The following is a 17,090-nucleotide window of genomic DNA, read 5'->3' as shown; positions in this document are numbered from 1 at the left end:
CACGCGGGCAGCGTCTGCTGTTGCTTCCGTGCCCGCTTGCGGCCACGCGCCGCGATCCACGGCGCAGCTCCACGTGCCGGCACCCTCGCCGCCGCCGGAGGAGGCGGAGCTGGCTCCACCGAAGAGGCGACGGGACGCAACTCGTTGACCACGCCCCAGGGTCTACGCGCGGCGGCCGCCGGCGGAACCCCGCCCACAGGGCTGGACGACTGCGAGACCATACCGCGAGGGCCGGAAGGGGAAGATCTGGGCGGAGGTGGCGGCGGAGCCCTCGAGCACGCGCCCGCCGGCGGCGTTCCACTGCGGAGCACCTCACAGTAAGACCTGGGCGAGGCCTCCTCCTCGTCGTCGGTGTAGTCCGCCCACCGCCGAGACTGCGACGAGGAAGAAGGAGATCCCATGACAGGCTCTCACCGGCGAGCGGCGGTGACGGCGACAGAACTCAGGCGGACGGGAGTCGCCGGCGGGAGGGGTGGGAGGGGGCTCTCATTCCAGCCGCAAAACAGACTCACACAATATGCACCCTCCGCACAGTTCTTGCACACTGCATTCACGCACATGATCCATTGCTCGGCAGCCGCACTTAGCACACTATGTTGCACGCAGGTCGGCGTTGTGCCAAAGCTGTGTAGCTATGTCTCAGTCCCATGCTCATATCTCACAGCTCCAAAACGGAGCACAACGGCACTCTTCTTCTCAAGGTTGATCGCGAAATTCTGCGTGTCCGCCGTCTCACGTGGGCCTCCATGACCTGCACAGGGCCGGCCCTGACCCTTGGCAGGCTTGGGCGGTCGCCAAGGGCCCAGGCCTGGGGGGGCGTTTCCTATATGCCGACCAGGTCGGCACCTGCACCGCGCCGCACACCCCCGCGCGCGGTGTGGGCCGGCCCGGTTAGGCCATTTTCCCTGTTTTTTCTCCTTTTTCTTTTCTTTTCTGTTTTCTGTTTTCTGTTTTTCTTTTCTGTTTTCTTTTTTGTTCTCTCGTTTTATTTTTCTGTTTAATTTCGAAAATTTTGAAATTTAAAAAATGTTCAAGTTTGACAAAATTTGAACGAATTTCGGAGTTTGAACAAATTTTGAATCTTGAACGAATTTTGATTTTTGATTTTTTTTAATTTTGAACAATTTTTATATTTGAACGAGTTTCGAAATTGGAAGAAAATTTAATCTTGAACGAATTTGCAATTTTGGAAGAATTTTGAAATTTGAACAAATTTAAATTTTGAACATTTTTCAAATTTGAACAAATTTCGTAATTTGAACAAATTTTATATTTTAAACAATTTTAATTTTTTTGACGATTTTCAAATTTTGAACGAATTACTTTTGAACAAATTTGAAAACATAAAAAGCCTGTAAAATGTTAGTTTTTAAAAACAAAACTATAAACATAAAAAGAAAAAAAAATAAGAAAACAAAAAAGAAAAAGAGGTTACCTGATGGGCCGCGGCCCAGTTAACAGCCCGCTGGGTCGGAGGGGTGTGCGGCACCCCGTACCTGCCGACCCGGTCGGCGTATAGCAGCTCCCCCTGGGGGGGGCCAAGATGGAGGCTGTATTTCCATAGTATATGGGTTGGAAAAAAAATTTGGTCAGTAGGCCTAACTATCAGGCCTCCCAGAGACCCAGACGAAGAGTCGCTGTGTAACTTTCCGCTCAGAAACGCCCCTCGCTCGATCAGGCCTCCCAGACGAAGAGTCGTTCGGCTCCGAGACGCGCTCGCTCGATCGGCGTATCGCCTATTCGCCTCACGCAGTCACGCGGCGTGCCCCTGCCATCGTCTCGCATCGCGGCTTCGCCTCTCGCCAGTCGCCTCGCCGGCCGATCCCTGGAAAGGGCTGCGCGCCTGCTCCGATCGCCCGATCTCTTTCGGTCTTCCGTGCATTCGGCTCGTCCGGCCTTATTGTAAGTCCTCAACTGATTCCCCGCTAATTCTTTCTTCTAATCTAAAACTATTTCTAGGGTTTTAATTTGATGTAAATTCATTCATCGCTATAGTGTTATAATGCCGCCAAAACAATTGTCTGATGCTGCGAAAAAAAGAAAGAGAAAGCAAGATGAAAAGATTAGGGAACCGCAAAGAGGCGATTTGAATAAGTATTTTCCAGTTAAAAGTAATGTTGATGTCAACAACAATAATCAGAGGCCAATATCTGATCTGGGACAAGCTGATGAGGATAATACGGATGGTGATATTGAGGTCCATAAACAGTCCTCAGATAATAGTAAGTAACTAACTAGCCAGTCCTCAAATAAACTAGCATCACGTTTTCCAAATGTAAGTAAGTAAGTAATTATATTTTTTTGAATGTAATTGCAGATGATGATGATAATGTTAATGAGGACAATATGGAGGAAGAAAATTTGCAGCCTTCATCTAATCCTAATGGTGATGATCAAGACGATTCTCTTTTATCTATGTATGATCCAAGAACATGGGATAACCTTGACAACTCCAAACGGGATATATTGTTTGAAAAGGGGCCTCTCAGGGAACCGAATCTACAATTCCGTAAGAATGCCGATGGTAGACATTTTTCTTATGAATATTACTTCAGAAAGTTAGCTAACAATGAGTTTGTTGACCGAAAATGGTTGGTTTACTCAGAAGAGCTGGACAAAGTTTATTGTTTTTGCTGCAAGTTGTTCAAATCAAATCAGACCAATCACTAGAGTTCTTAGCACAAAAATATCACTTTCATGCTTAAATTTTAGAAAATACTGTTTTCAAAAAATTCACATAAATCTGACCGCAGATCGATTTTGCAATATGCGCTGAAACAGAAATTAAACAAAAATGACATTGAAATTGGGGCCCACCAAGTTATCCAGCGGTCGCATCCACGCCGTGCTATGACGGCTAACCAAGGAGATCGACGATGGATCTGCGACCAGCCTGCAGGGGGCTTAGTTCACACATGTGCCAGGGACGCGGCAGCCGAGAAGTAGCTCCTGCCACTACCAGCATCGCCCACGCTGCCTCGATGCTTGGTCCGCGTCCAAGGAACAGACTATATCTAGGGTGGAACCAATGATGGATTCCGGTGAAACCTCTTTGCAATGCGAGCACAGCAGGGAGGGCCGATCGCCCGGGGAGGGGGTAGTACGGCGGGCAACAGTAACACACACCACTCCGCTCGATGTCACGATAGGTTCCATATGCATGTGGTACAATACATGTCCTTCGTTAGAACGCCATCGTTGCCGCCCCATTTTCAGTCACGAACACTCTATAGCAGTCCACCTTCTTTCTTCATCACACCATCAATTGTTACATTGAAACTGTCGGTCGACAATTGCTTTTCTGACGAAGATTTACCGTGAGTCAATGACGTGTGGGTCTTCCTTCATGTGCACCAAAGCTGGAGCGAGCACGTGAAGGCGAACCGTCAGCTTATGTGCTCCAGCAAAAGGCAGAATTGGATTTTTGCCTAGGGACAAAGAAACCAATAATATACCGACACCTTTTTTTTCTCATAAAATGCTTCATAGTACTCTACCTGAATTGGATCAGGACCCGTGAAGTTTTTCTTTCTCAAGAATAATACCCAACACTATATTTGTTGTTTGATTAGTTTTTCTTTCTCAACAATAATACCCAACACTATATTTGTTGTTTGATTATGGAAGGGAATATGAAAGCAGGTAAGATATACAGGTCGAGAGTCTGTACGGTCTGTTTCAATTTAATGTGGTGTTGATTATTGCAACCGAAAACTTGATTGCCAAGATGCAGTCCACATTAGTTAGGTACTGCTCTTTCAATAGATCGAGTTGAATAACTGGCTAGCCGTACGTCGGTATATATAGCAGCTATACGAGTGACATCCCAAGAGGGTTTTAAGTACCATTTGCCTCTGGGTCCACATGTCGGCACATTTAGCGAACTAACACACGCGAGCGTACAGTGCTACCCGTGAACTCGTGGCAGAGGTAATAAACAAGCCGAGTACGTCGTGGTGTGCAATGTAGACAGACGTACGGCCAGCTCGCACTGGCAAAAAGGGGACGGTCGACCGAACTTTAAGCCAAATCAAGCTACATGTAAGGAAGAATCAGTGAAGCAAATCGATCTAGTTGACCTCGAGTGAGTATGTAGTTTATTTTGTCATTTCTATTTTTTATTTTTTATTTTACATTTTTTTCTTTTGAACTAGAGATAACAAAATAAGCTATATATAAATAGAGGTTTTGTACGATCCCACCTCATGCCTTAGTTTTGCTTTGGCTCCCAACCACTTGTTAGCAGCTAGTTTTTCAAAATAAGATTTCGCCACGCTTTATAAACAAAGCAACCATATTTATACAAGGTTCGAAACAAATGAAAAATAGAAAAAAGTGTGCTAGGGAAACAACGTAGACATGCCGAGACAAGAGGCAAAACGATACGACCCTATGAAAATAGAGGAACTCATTGACTAGGCTGTGTAGACAAAATAGCGCGCCACCGATATAAGGTCCTGCAACATGCCGTCTAGTCGGTCCATGTGTCACCGCCTGCTGAGTGGGTACCTACAAAAACACTAGGAATTTGAACACAGAGTGAAGCCCACCACAGAAAGATACGTTCACCATCTTGTAGCGAACATTATAGAGGGTCCAGGTCATGGCCGCAAACACTAACCAGAAGAGGCGCTTCCCCCTACCACAGTACGGTTTGCATTTATCTCCAGGAGCTCGCCAAGGTCTAGGGCCTGCCACTTAGGTTCCAGCACCTCGAGGAAAAAGCTTTGAAGAAAATGTGCGACAGATAGGAAAACATGATGTGGGTCGTGCACACTAGAGCCGCACACATGCCGTTACCCTACAGTCCTACATGTTGCATTTTGTGACCTCCACCTCTGAGGGAATGCGGTTGCGAAGTAACTGGCACACACAGATCTTGATCGTAAGAGGAAGTGGAGCTTTCCTGAGTGGAGAGGTCCAAGTAAGACGGTGCCCTCTGTCAGGTGTCAGGAAACACTATCATGCTAGTCCGTGAGGACATCCGGAAGGTGAGCTCACATTGAAGCCGCCACTGAAATAGAATGGTCCGAGCATATGGCAAAGAGTTCCGAGAAATTTAAAAACCTCATATGTCGTTTTGGCCCATAGATGGAAGTACACCTATTATTAAAAGTGCATCATAAATGCATTTTAAAATGTCCAAACAATTAAGTTTTTTTCTTTGATGTATATCTGGACACAAAAAAAGATATTTTCCTAGACAACGCAAAAATGACAAAATCAAGCGAGAAGCTATTTTGGAGCAACAAATTTTTTTTTTGATGCAAGTCACAAAAAATGTCATTTTTGCAGGAGTCTTTGTGAGTGGACATATAATGCCTAAATGTATATCCATATTTTTCCCTATAATCTTTGACATTTTAATTATGTTTTTTGAGCAGTGGATGCATCTACACACATGAGCAAAATACATTTTCCATAGCAAACAGTGCTAATTAACCTGATCTTACGTGGTAGTAGTAGAAAGTTGAGGTCACGACTGGATCAAGAGACAAGCTGCGTGGCGTGGCGTGGCTATACAGCACTAGTGGCAAATCTCAGCTGCATTTGTGTCATAGTCTTTTTTTTTTTTTTTTTTTTTTGGACAGATCTTCGCCATAGTCGGTGTTGCCTTATCGGATAGTGAGACGGTGGAATATGTGCTCGTAAGTGGAACGGGGTCGGACTCGCTCTCGCTGGGCCGAACCGAACCGAAGGAGCAATAAATAAACCAGCTCGGCTCGGCGTGGGCGATCCAGCCTCGGGCGGGCCCCACCACCGTCAAAGCCTAATCTACTCCAATCATCCTTAATCCGCGTGTCAAGCTCCACCACCATGCCCGGACCGCGCCTTCATCCAGACCCACTCCTGCCTGATACCTCACTGACTTGTTTACCCCACATGCTTTTACCTGATTCCGGACCCACCTGACAGTCGGTAGGGTGGAAGGAGCGTGGGTGGAGCATCGGAGAGTTTAGTGGGTGTTCACGGGCGGCCTCGGGAGCATACGGGCTCACGTGTCAGAGAGAGTCTCGTGAGCAAATAAGAATGTGTTCTCTTTCTGCGGCTTCCACTGACGCGTAGCCTCGTCTTCCTCCCGTCCGTCCCTGTCTCTACTCTGAATCCAGTACTGGAATATCTTTTTTTTTTCTTCCTCACGCGCTACGGCCACCAGCGCGAATCTACCCGAGCTGGTGCTGCTACCGGAGTAGTAGGCGGAGATGATACGGTACCAGGTGCGCAACGAGTACGGGCTGGCGGATCCGGACCTGTACGCGCCGGAGGAGGAGGATGACCCGGAGGCGCTGCTCGAGGGCGTCGCCATGGCGGGACTCGTCGGCGTGCTACGACAGCTCGGGGATCTCGCTGAGTAAGTGCCGTGCTGCTGCTGCTGCTGCTGCTGGCTCCGCTGCTGTGCTGCGAGGATGATGCTGCTGGGGTGGGGTTCGTGTGGTGTGGGTGGGCGAGCGAGCGGCCTCGCCGTTGCGGCTTAGCTGTTTTCGGGAATTTTTCGGCGTGCTCTGTCGCGGCCGACTGCGATTTTCGGGCTTTGGCGAATGCCCTTTGTTGTTGCCGTTTTGGGGATGTCTACCTGCACATAGCTTTACGGTTTTCGTGTCTCTTAGGTTGAGGTTTCCGCGTGTTCTGGGCGAGCACCTGGGTTCGTTTGCGCAATTCGCTGGGGAATTTGCTTTGTCTGTAGCGCCGAATTCTGGGGCTGGCCAGAGCTACACTTTGGAATTTTCAGTTCAATTTGGGCGCAAGACTGGCCTTCAGAAATTCGATGGCGGTTTTCAGGGAGCGGAAAATTTTCACCTCACAGATAGGAGGATTAGGTTTCAGTTTGCAACCCTTACCTGCGACTGTTGTTAGATGGGGAAGTTGAGTTGCGTTTTGCTACTTTGTTGCAATCTCGGCGGCTTCTACGAGAATCCATGCCGTGCATACTGCATTTCGTACTACTAGTTGATTTTAGCCAGGACTCTCGTGTCTCGAGACAGCATTGTGTTTACATTTGTCCCCCAAAACCGAAGAATGTGCATTACGGAAGACAAGTCAAAATTTGGTACGCAATGCTCGCTAGTTAGCATTGTAGTTTCACCATTTTTCTGTCCTACCTGTTTTAACCTTTGCCTAGTGTGAACTGTCATGTGAACATTTTTAATGGCTTTTTAGCAGGTTTCATTGTTAGTTAATCATTTCCTCTTTAGGACTCATTCAAATTGTTTGCGGCGTAGCTGTGTATGTTTCTGATCAACAATGCTTATATCCATGTCATACTAATTGTGTTCTGTATGTGAATCTGCCACTGTCTCCATTTGTACTCAAGAGCTTTTATGTTTCTCTCATGCAAAAGGTTTGCGGCGGAAATTTTTCACGACCTGCATGAAGATGTGATGGCCGCTGCTTCTAGAGGGCATGGTTTGATGCTTAGGTTGCAGCAGCTGGAGGCAGAGTTTCCTGCAGTTGAGAAGGCGATTATAATATCACAGACTGACCACTTAAACTACCTACACGATGACGGTTAGTAAAGCTGGAAAAAGACCACACATGATCTGATTATATTATTTTGTGCTGTTATGGTTCTTACTTCAGGTGTTCTCGGTACATTCTCGTGTAGGTATCGAGTGGCATGCGAATCTTCAGCTTAATCAGAATTTGATCACGATAGGAGATATGCCTCGTTTCATTTTGGATTCCTACGAAGAATGCCGTGGCCCACCGCATCTATTCACGCTGGATAAGTATGTGGATGCTTTGTTATTCTGTTTGTGTGGATTTACTATGGATGTGTTATCAACAATTACACACCAGGTTTGCTCTTCAGGTTCGATGTTGCTGGTGCCGGGGCTTCATTAAAAAGATATTCAGACCCCTCTTTCTTTAAGATGGGACAGACCTCTAGCATGATTGAAACAGATTACTTCAGAGAAAAAAATCCCCGTAAAGTAAAGGCAAGTAACACATTCTCAATTCTTGCCAACACTTCTCATATTTTTGCCAAAAAATCTTCACTTTGTGCTAGCTACTTTACCAAGTGCCTATATGCAAAATGTGCTGGTATAGCATTCACCAAAATACTAATATGCACATCAGCTTTAGGATTTTTTTTTGAATACATAAGCTTAGCTTCAGCTTGAGGGTGGGGTTCAGCCAAATTGCATGAAAACTAAATTTCGATGCAAGAAAAATATGCCACACAGTAGTGTTTAGATTTGGAAGGACTATCAGGCTGAATTACATTGTTCATCTCCCAATAGCTCATAATTAGTTACATCTCAATTTGCCTTGGACTTGAAAATGTTCTTTCCTCATGGTATGTTCTTCGTATCATTTAATCTGTTTAAATATATGCAGATCTTTGTGGTCCCCTAATAATTTCTATGAAGTAAAAATCTTACTAGGACTTTTTTCTTTCAGAAAAAGGCTATGCGCAGGAAAGGGGAAACATTGGAATCGTTGCTTGTTGCGAATTCTGAGTAAGTATACGGCCACTATTGGTCATGTGCATAAGATGCACATAAAGCAGTCTGAAGACTTTGGGAGAATCTTATTTTTAGGCTAGATTTACCATGATACAATATAATTCTTTTTTTGTGGAAAATCTGCAGGTCTCAAATAACTTCCTCAAAAGATAGATCTTCTAGAAAAGTTCCACCAAGGACAACAAAGCTGAAACCCAGGCATCCGCAAACTATAAGCAGAATCTGCAGGGAACAGTTGGAAGAAGTAATTTTATCACAACAAAAAATCCTGTCAAACTATTCTGCAAGGTACTACCATGCAAATTTTAGGTCAACCGACTCAAGTGAAATAATATCTTCATGTGGAGAATTAGACAACTTCAGTGCTGCTGCTCAGTCTTCTGCTAAACTTGAAATGAATAAGGTTGTCCCACTAGATGAATCTGACACCTTGGTGACTGCATCTGCACCCATTAATGGGTCGGTTTTCCTCAAGGTAGATGATCGTCAATTTCTGGCAACACAACATGAACATGCCGAAAGGGAACAGATCTGTGAGGGATCTCTTGTGGAGCAAAATGACATATTCTCAACCTCAGGAAGGTTGCAGGGTGGTACAGATTTTAAGGATGAGGAAAGCAATTGTCAATTGCGGTCAGTGCGGGAAGACAAACTTCAATCAGCTGTGGCTCCTGTTAACCATGATGATGGCCACTGCAGGCTTGATGAAGAAGGTAGCGATCAAGACAACTTTATTGATGCTGTTAATACAGAATCAGAAAGTGAAACAGACCATGACATGGAAAGTAAAAGGGATCTCAGTACCAAAATGAAAGCAAGTAAGTTGAACTATCATGGCAAGGAAGTTGAAAGTGCGGCGCATGTACAGATTTCAGAACTAGGTCCTGCCATAGACCTATCACCAGGGTTGAACAATCCATGCAATGGCAGAGAATCAACCCGTGCAGACTCATTTTTGCTAAGTGATTCTTCTCCTTCTGTAGTTTCAGACACAAAAGATACAGACTCTGATTCAGATTCGTGTAGACAATTGAGTAGTGGTAGCTGGATCAACAACAGAGAGCCTTTTAATGATGTTGAGCTAATGGATGTCAGTTCATCATCCAGTGTAACCTCTGATGACAATGGCAACTTTGAAACCAACAATGATCTCAATGGCTGTAAACAAAACCAGGAGGTTTCTTTTCTCCCTCCCAATGATTATCATGCCGCTGCTGCTGCCCCTAGTTCTGATGAAAAGTTATCCCAGACATCTAGTTGCTTGGATGGTAATTCTTACATCTGAAGTATAAATTCTTTCAATAAATTTCCTTTCGTTTATGTTTGGATGAACCCTAATTTGCTCCCATTGTAATTCCTCTTTTGTTTTCGCTGACATACATGGTTACTGCTTTGACATTCCAGGGTTAGCTATCAGCAGCAGTGATTACCACGAAATAGCATATCGCTCAGCGGTGAATGGTCAAGACAATATGCTAGGCGGTAGTTCTACTATGTTTGGACAACCTAATGATGTTTTGCATGATGGTGGAGAAATCAGAGTTCCAGATGCTGACGATTTCTTACTCCACAGTAGCACACCTAATCAAGAGCAAATACAGTTGTCCAAGAACCAGTTTGAAGAATGCACATCTGTTGATACAGTTTCCCAAGGAACAGCTAGCAAACTTGTAACAAGGCCGGACATGGATCCTGTTGTGCACATGAAGGACTTGGAGTTGGAAAATATTGCATTTCCTGAAGAAATTAATATGAGCACAGCACCAACTAGTTTGGATCCTGATAACATCCACAAGCATCTAGATGGTAAGTCAATAGTTTGTGTTTTCTTTCATCACCACCTTGCCTAAATGTTTAATTTGGTTGGGTGGTTTACTGTGTTGCATTGATTTAATTCAGGGGCTGTACATTCAAGCATGCCGTATAATCCATTGTATGAAGCAGATCATGATGAAATTGTTGAAGAGTTGCAATGTTTACCAGCTGAAGACCTATATAAGCATGTTGCAGAGGATCAAGACATATTTATGCTGGAAAAGGGGCCTTGTTCAGTTAGGCTCGACGCACAGAAAGAGGATCCTATGCAGATGTCTGTTGAGCTCACACACTTATCTAATGTTCAAACGATTCCAGGACTTACTGAATCTGAATCAACTCCCCAAGATGACACAGAAGCTCATGTAAATGAGACGCTCGAACCCTCTCCACGTGTGTTGAATGATGTTACAAAACCATCAATTATTGATGCCCCACCAGCATGTAATACTGCCCCTCTACTTGGTGCCAGCAATTCCTGCATGGAATACCGTGAATCAACTGAGACTGGAAAAGGTGTGGAGCATGGTGAAGTTCTGGTTGATGCTGAGGTTGCAGACGAATCAATTCCCAGCATGTTTGAAGATGACATGGTACCTTGGGAAGAGGAGCGTAACGATGGTGCCAAATATACTGAGAAAGCAGAGGTTCTGGTTATAAATTCTAGGGAGGAAAACTGTAGGCATGGTGCACCGTCGCAATCAAGTTCTCCTTTCAGGGAAGACATGGAAACAGTTGAAGCTACTTGTGAAACTGTTGGATCACCAGAAGAGTCAGGAGGACATATCTACAATGAAAGTATGTTGCAGCCAGCCATTCTTCAACAGCCTGTTGAAATAGAAACTTCAAGTGAAACATCCGGGGGCAATCATGATATTCAATACGTTCCATCTCCACATCATCTGGAAGAATCTTTTTGTCAAGAGGAATTGCCAGAAGAGACCACTCTTAGTGCTGAAGTTCCATGTCAGTGTGATTTGAACAAGGATGTTGCAGTAAGCATGAACAGTAACATGGTTGGGGAACAACCATCACATGTCGGTCAAGATTTGCTGAGTGAGTTGTCTGCTCAAGAGTCGTTTGCTACAAATCCATTCATGGATCCTCGGTACAGAGTGAGCTCTACTGATCCTTCACCCGTTATGAGCTATCAACCATATTGTTCTGAAGAAGAACAGGATTTTCTTTCAGAACTTCTAATCCAACATGGTCACATGAAAGCAGAAGAGAACCAGTACCCACTTAATGATGATTCCCTTTGGGAATCTGCAACTCCACCTGATGAAGCACCATTAGCATCCGAAGTTATGACTGAGCAGGACTTTGGATCCTTCTGCCATGAGTACCATGAGATGAATTTTACTGCTGCCACAGAAGGTTTTGATGATGAACCAACCTCAGACTTCAACGATAATATAAATGGTTGTGTGGCCAGTGTACTGGACTTCCCTTGTTCTGTCTCTGTGCTGCTAACGGAGTTAGATCAGAAAGCAGATTGCTCTAAGCCTGATTCTCCGCTTGCTGAATGTTCATCTACCGGCGATATACTAGGCGAGACATCGATGCCCTTTTCTGCCAGGGAGGTTCCTGATGGCAAGACAGCAGGAGATGATTCTGGCTTGAGTCTCCATGATGAGAAATGTCCTGAACTTATTACACCTTCTGTTCCAGTGAAAATAGAGCAGGAACAACAGGCCTTGCATGGGGTTGTTTCTGATAGTGGTACTGGTTTGTTCGATAATGAAAAGACTGGTGAAATTTATGGCTCTCCTTCAGGCAAAGTTGCTCCAGTGCAAGAAGAGCAGGAAGCGTGTGCTAACCTTGTTCCACGTGTTGTTATTAATGAAAAATTAGATGCACTGGATGCTCATTTTATTAACTCCCTACCACTGGAACCGGCATTAGGTGCCAGGGGCTTGGATGAACTGGATGTCCTTCCTTCAAGCAAACCTGTTCTAACACAGGAATCAGACGTTCATGTCTTAGATGAACTTCATTCCCAAACAGTTTCATCTTCCTCAACCAAAAAGATGGCTGACGATCCAGATGTCCCTCGTTGTAATAACGAGGTTCGTGAACTAGATGGGACTCCATCATCCAATGTCCAAGCGGAAGCACAGAACGGGTCCTATTACTCCCCTGAATTTAATTCCCGAGTTACTCCATATTCTTCAGTAAATGATAAAATCGATGGACAAGGTGCTGCTACATCAATAAATGATATTGAGGCAGAACAAGGGTGGGAAACTTGTGCATCCCCTGAGTTGGATACCCCTCCTTGCAATGATCTTCTAGTGGAAAAGGAGCCAGAAGTTTGCGGTCCAGGTGGACTTGATTCTAAAATTTCTCCATGTTCTTTGCCTGACGAGAGAATAGATGAACTAAGTTGTCCTCCTTTGAGTAGTTCTACGTTAGTAGAAAATGAGTTTGAAGATCATGTCTCAGGTGACCCCGATTCCAAAATTGCTCCATATTCCTCGGTAAATGATAAGATTGTTGCATCAGGTGCTGCTACATCAGTAAGTGATACCGATGTAGAGTTAGGGTGGGAAGCTTGTTCGTCTCCTGAATTAGATTCTCAAATTGCTCCATGTCCCTTAATTGATTACAAGGTTAGTGAACTAGATGGGACTCCACTACCCAATGTCCAAGTGGACGCAGAGAATGGATCATATTACTCACCTGAATTTGATTCCCTAACCGCTCCATATTCTCCAGTAAATGGTACTGCAGTAGAACAAGGATGGGAACCTTGTGCACCGCCTGAATTGGATTTTCAAATTGCCCCGTGTCCCTTAAGCGAGGACAAGCTCGGTGAACTAGATGGACCATCATCATCCAATGTTCAAGTGGAAGCAGAGAATGGATCTTATTACTCCCCTGAATTAGATTCCAGCATCACTCCATATTCTTTAGTAAATTATAAGATTGACGGACAAGGTGCCAGTACATCAATAAATGATACGGAGGTAGAAGAAGGGTGGGAAGCTTGTGCATCCCCTGAGTTTGATTCCCAAACTGCACCGGGTTCTTTATATTCGGGTGCAATAGCTGAAAGATCAACAATGACTTTTACTTCTGTTATGCCTGAGGAAGACTGTTGGCAGTCTCCTGTTCCACCACAGACTAAACCATTTCAAAATGTATCCAGTGAAGATCCTCAGAAGCCACCCCCTCTTCCTCCCCTTCAGTGGAGGCTTGGAAGGCCTCGCTTAGGACTTCTGAGTACAAAAGACCATATGCCTGACCCTGTAATGAGAACAACTTCTTTGCCTGCATTGAGCCAAGATATTGATAACAGCCTAGGATCACTTGACAGAATGACAGAACCAGTAGCATCAGTTTCCTCTCGGGACATCGAAGAGAGGTATCAGAGTTCTATTGTAGCCGATAATGATCAAAGGGTAGAATCTGGAATATCTTCTACACTTCCAGTAGTAGATGCTGTTGCAAGGGAACATGACAGACCATTTTCAGAGGCTTCTGGGAACATCAAGCATGAGGGGCACGTCACTTCATCACAAATGGAGGCTGAAGAACATCTGAATGATAGTGGGATCACTGAACATGTGACTAACCAGCAGGACCCTCAACAGGACCTCTTATGTTCAGATGTTTCGGATATCACTGAGCATGTCAGCCATACGGACCCATCTGCGTCTGAGGATGACAAAAGAGTTGATGATCACAGTGCCACAGGTAGTGCGCATTTAGACACAGTAAGCTCTTCAGCACCAGAGCGTGTTTCTGAAAATGGTAGTTACCAGGAACCTCAGCATGGTGAATCATTCTCAGGGACTTCAGAAAATGAGTATAGTTCCAATGCATCATATGAGCAGAACAATCTGAAAGATCAGTCGTCCATCACAAGTGGTGTACCTTCAGACACAGCAAAACATACTGGATCAAGCTCAGCATTAGGAGAGGGAAATAGCCAGGAGAGTCAGTTACAGGAACATGATGCAGAGAACCGCGAGGGTGGTCTGTCCGAAGGCCTGTCACCTACTGCAGAACAAACAGTATCTGAAGATTATCCCCATGATGATCATAATGTGGGGAGCGAGATTATACACCAACCAAATCTTTTGTGGCCTAGCAATACAAATAAGTATCTCGGTGGCCTTGGTGATGGTAGCTATACACAAGCTGAACAGCCACCTGTAGTGGGATGGACTGTGGGACCTCAGATGCTTCATCCTAATTATGGAATATCAATGGAAGGGATCCAATTTGAACCAGAGATCACAGATCATCGCTTAACCAGGAAGCCAATTTCAATAAGAAACATCCCAAGAAATCCATTGGTTGATGCTGTTGCTGCGCATGATAGAAGCACGGTATCTTCCACTTCCCTCATGAACATCCTCATGTGTTGCGCTGTTTCTTGTGTTTAACACCTAACCCCGTTTACGTGCAGATGCGCAAGGTTTCAGAACTTGCCCCCACAACTGATAAGCCGGATACCAATGATAGAAACTTATGGCTAGAGCAGATAAGGAACAAGGTTGGTACATAGAAATTCCTTCCTTTCCCTAGAGTCCCCTCACCATCTCCCTGACTGGTTTGCTATTTGCTCTCTCAATCAGACATTTGACCTGAAACCTGTGGGTTCTGCTAAACCGGCATCCATGAGAGCCCCTGCTAGAGCCTCATCTGGGAACCTGAGAGTTGCTGCAATAATAGAGAAAGCAAATGCCATACGCCAGGTTTGCACCCTCTACAGTTAACTTTCATGTTGATGTCAACGTCTTTCAGTTACTTATCTCTTACATAATGCTCTTTTATGGAGCAGGCGGTGGGAAGTGATGATGAAGACGATGATAACTGGAGCGACACATAACACACTCATTATCTTTGCCATATTGGCGTTTTTTCATCGCCCCATGGCAGAGGTGCCAACCCAGCAAGAAGATCTTGGACAGGGTGCACAATCATTGTCATCTTTTGGTCCTAGGATTATTAGTCTTGTCTTTTGTATATATAGTATATGCCCAAATGTGTTAAGTCCTTTCGCCGTTCTTCTGTGCATTCTTTTTTGGCTTCATTGTATGTATACTTGCCTCCCCCAGCAGCAAAGGCTGTTGGTGGTAGCATGTTCGTAGGAGACCACATTCTTTGGTCTCATGTAAATTGTTAACCTTTGATTGTATTATTAGCATAGAAGATGAATTTATCTTGAAATGCAAGCATGGTTAGTATGCTGTGATTATCCCCTATGTATGAACCATGTACACATTGTCTTGCAATAATCCAAGTGTTTGCATCAGTTAAAGTTTACAGGTGTTTTTCCCCAAGCGACCAGGAGGGAAGAATCATGTGTCCTGCTGCTATACAAGAGCTTCTAAGGAAAGGCTGTACCCGGAGACGAGGGCAGAGAGGCCGATGGCCACGAAGGCGAAGAATGCCATGCTAATCGCGGCCGCTGCTGAGTCGTTGAACAGGTTATCGGCGCCTTGCCGCATGTAGTCCGTCACCGGCGATGCCGCGGACAGGCCCGATATCAGAAAGTAGGCCACCACCTGCAAAAGTTTCAGAGCGAGGAAAATGTTCAGGTAGTTGGATCGAACAGCCAGACGTGGGTCAGGTTGGTGGTTAGACAGCTGGGGATGGACGTGACGCGCGCGGCGCCTACCTGATCTCCGGTGAAGTCAACGATGGCCGCCACCTTCCTCCCGGCGACGAGGTCCCGGCCGGAGCTGAGCCTGTGGAGGTCGCGCAGCAGCTGCGCCGTGGCGTAGAGCAGCGCGATGATCGACACGCCCAGGCAGTAGCTGCACGGCACGCGAAGGGATCAGATCAGATGATTGCAGTGGTGGATGGACATTTGCGTGAAATTCGACAACGTACTTGTATTCGGGGTAGGTGCTGAAGTCGTTGGCGCCGCCGCGGCCGTGCACGTCGGTGGCCATGACGACGAGGGCGAGGAAGGAGAAGAGCCACGCGGCCTCCCGCAGCAGCAGCCGCGCCCGCGCCGGCACGCCCTCCATCTTCCACCGCTGCGCGATCGACCTCGACGCCGGCACGCCGCCAGTGGCCGGCGCGTGGCTGGCCGCGGCGTCGGGAGCTGGCGCGTCATGCGGCGGTGCGCCGCCGTCTGGGGCGGACGACATGGGCGACCGGGCCATCGGAATGTACGACGACGCCGACGAGGTAAACTGGTAGTAGGCGCGCGGCGGAAACGACGTGGTATATGAATGGGCTGAGTTTTGCCGGCCGGGCGAGGCTGTTTCCCGCGCGCGCGTTGGTTAATCTAACCGGCCGTCTGGGTCACTCCGTCGTCATGCGGCACGCCGCCGGCTGTCGGAATGACCGGCGGGGCGACGCTGTTTCGCGCGCGTTGTTTAATCTAACCGACTGGGTCACTTCGACGTTGTGAGCTGGATATGATAATTTTGGCCGTGCTTTCCCTTCCTCGCTGTATGTAGTTGCGTCTTATTGCTTTGAAAAAAAAAAGGTTATTTAAACCTCTGGAAAATTCCTTTGGAAACACAGGCTGGATAATTCATGGAAATTGCTACGACACCACACCATAGGCGACGTCGTCAACGGGACATCAGGCGGGCCCAGGAGCACAAGGCAAGGCCCAAGGGACGACAGGCCCAGCCCGCCAAGGACACAGCAGCAGAGCACGTGATCTCTGCCTGAGGATCGACATGAGAGGCTATCGTTGAATGTACTGAGCAGACTCGCTCTCCCCTTCTTTCCTCTTAGATCTCCTCTTCCGCACAAACTCTTCCAAAGTGTAATCGAATTCGAGACTATGATCCAGATACCTGTGCGAGACGCGAGGTCCGCGATCTAGTACGT

At 46.1% G+C, this 17,090-nt stretch overlaps 2 protein-coding genes across 2 annotated transcripts; one reads left to right on the top strand and one right to left on the bottom strand.

Moving 5' to 3' along the window:
- Positions 1-6,040: 6,040 nt before the first annotated feature.
- LOC127319639 (SCAR-like protein 1) lies at positions 6,041-15,492 on the top strand. The gene is made up of 11 exons (XM_051349609.2): positions 6,041-6,352; positions 7,340-7,506; positions 7,604-7,727; positions 7,811-7,937; positions 8,404-8,462; positions 8,595-9,736; positions 9,873-10,274; positions 10,368-14,620; positions 14,701-14,787; positions 14,870-14,989; positions 15,076-15,492. Exons 1-11 carry the CDS (start codon positions 6,204-6,206, stop codon positions 15,121-15,123), a joined length of 6,678 nt encoding a protein of 2,225 aa, XP_051205569.1. The 5' UTR covers positions 6,041-6,203; the 3' UTR covers positions 15,124-15,492.
- Positions 15,493-15,510: 18 nt separating this feature from the next.
- On the bottom strand, positions 15,511-16,644 carry LOC127319640 (CASP-like protein 4B3). Its single transcript, XM_051349611.2, has 3 exons — positions 16,131-16,644; positions 15,916-16,054; positions 15,511-15,802 (listed from the first exon to the last, which is right to left on the bottom strand). The coding sequence occupies exons 1-3, from the start codon at positions 16,406-16,408 to the stop codon at positions 15,611-15,613; spliced, it is 609 nt and encodes a 202-aa protein (XP_051205571.1). The 5' UTR covers positions 16,409-16,644; the 3' UTR covers positions 15,511-15,610.
- Positions 16,645-17,090: the final 446 nt, after the last annotated feature.

Source organism: Lolium perenne, chromosome 4, assembly GCF_019359855.2.
Source record: "Lolium perenne isolate Kyuss_39 chromosome 4, Kyuss_2.0, whole genome shotgun sequence".
Classification (NCBI taxonomy): Eukaryota; Viridiplantae; Streptophyta; class Magnoliopsida; order Poales; family Poaceae; genus Lolium; species Lolium perenne.
The sequence above is the reverse complement of the archived record's forward strand: the minus strand, read 5'-3'. Positions and strand labels throughout refer to the sequence as shown.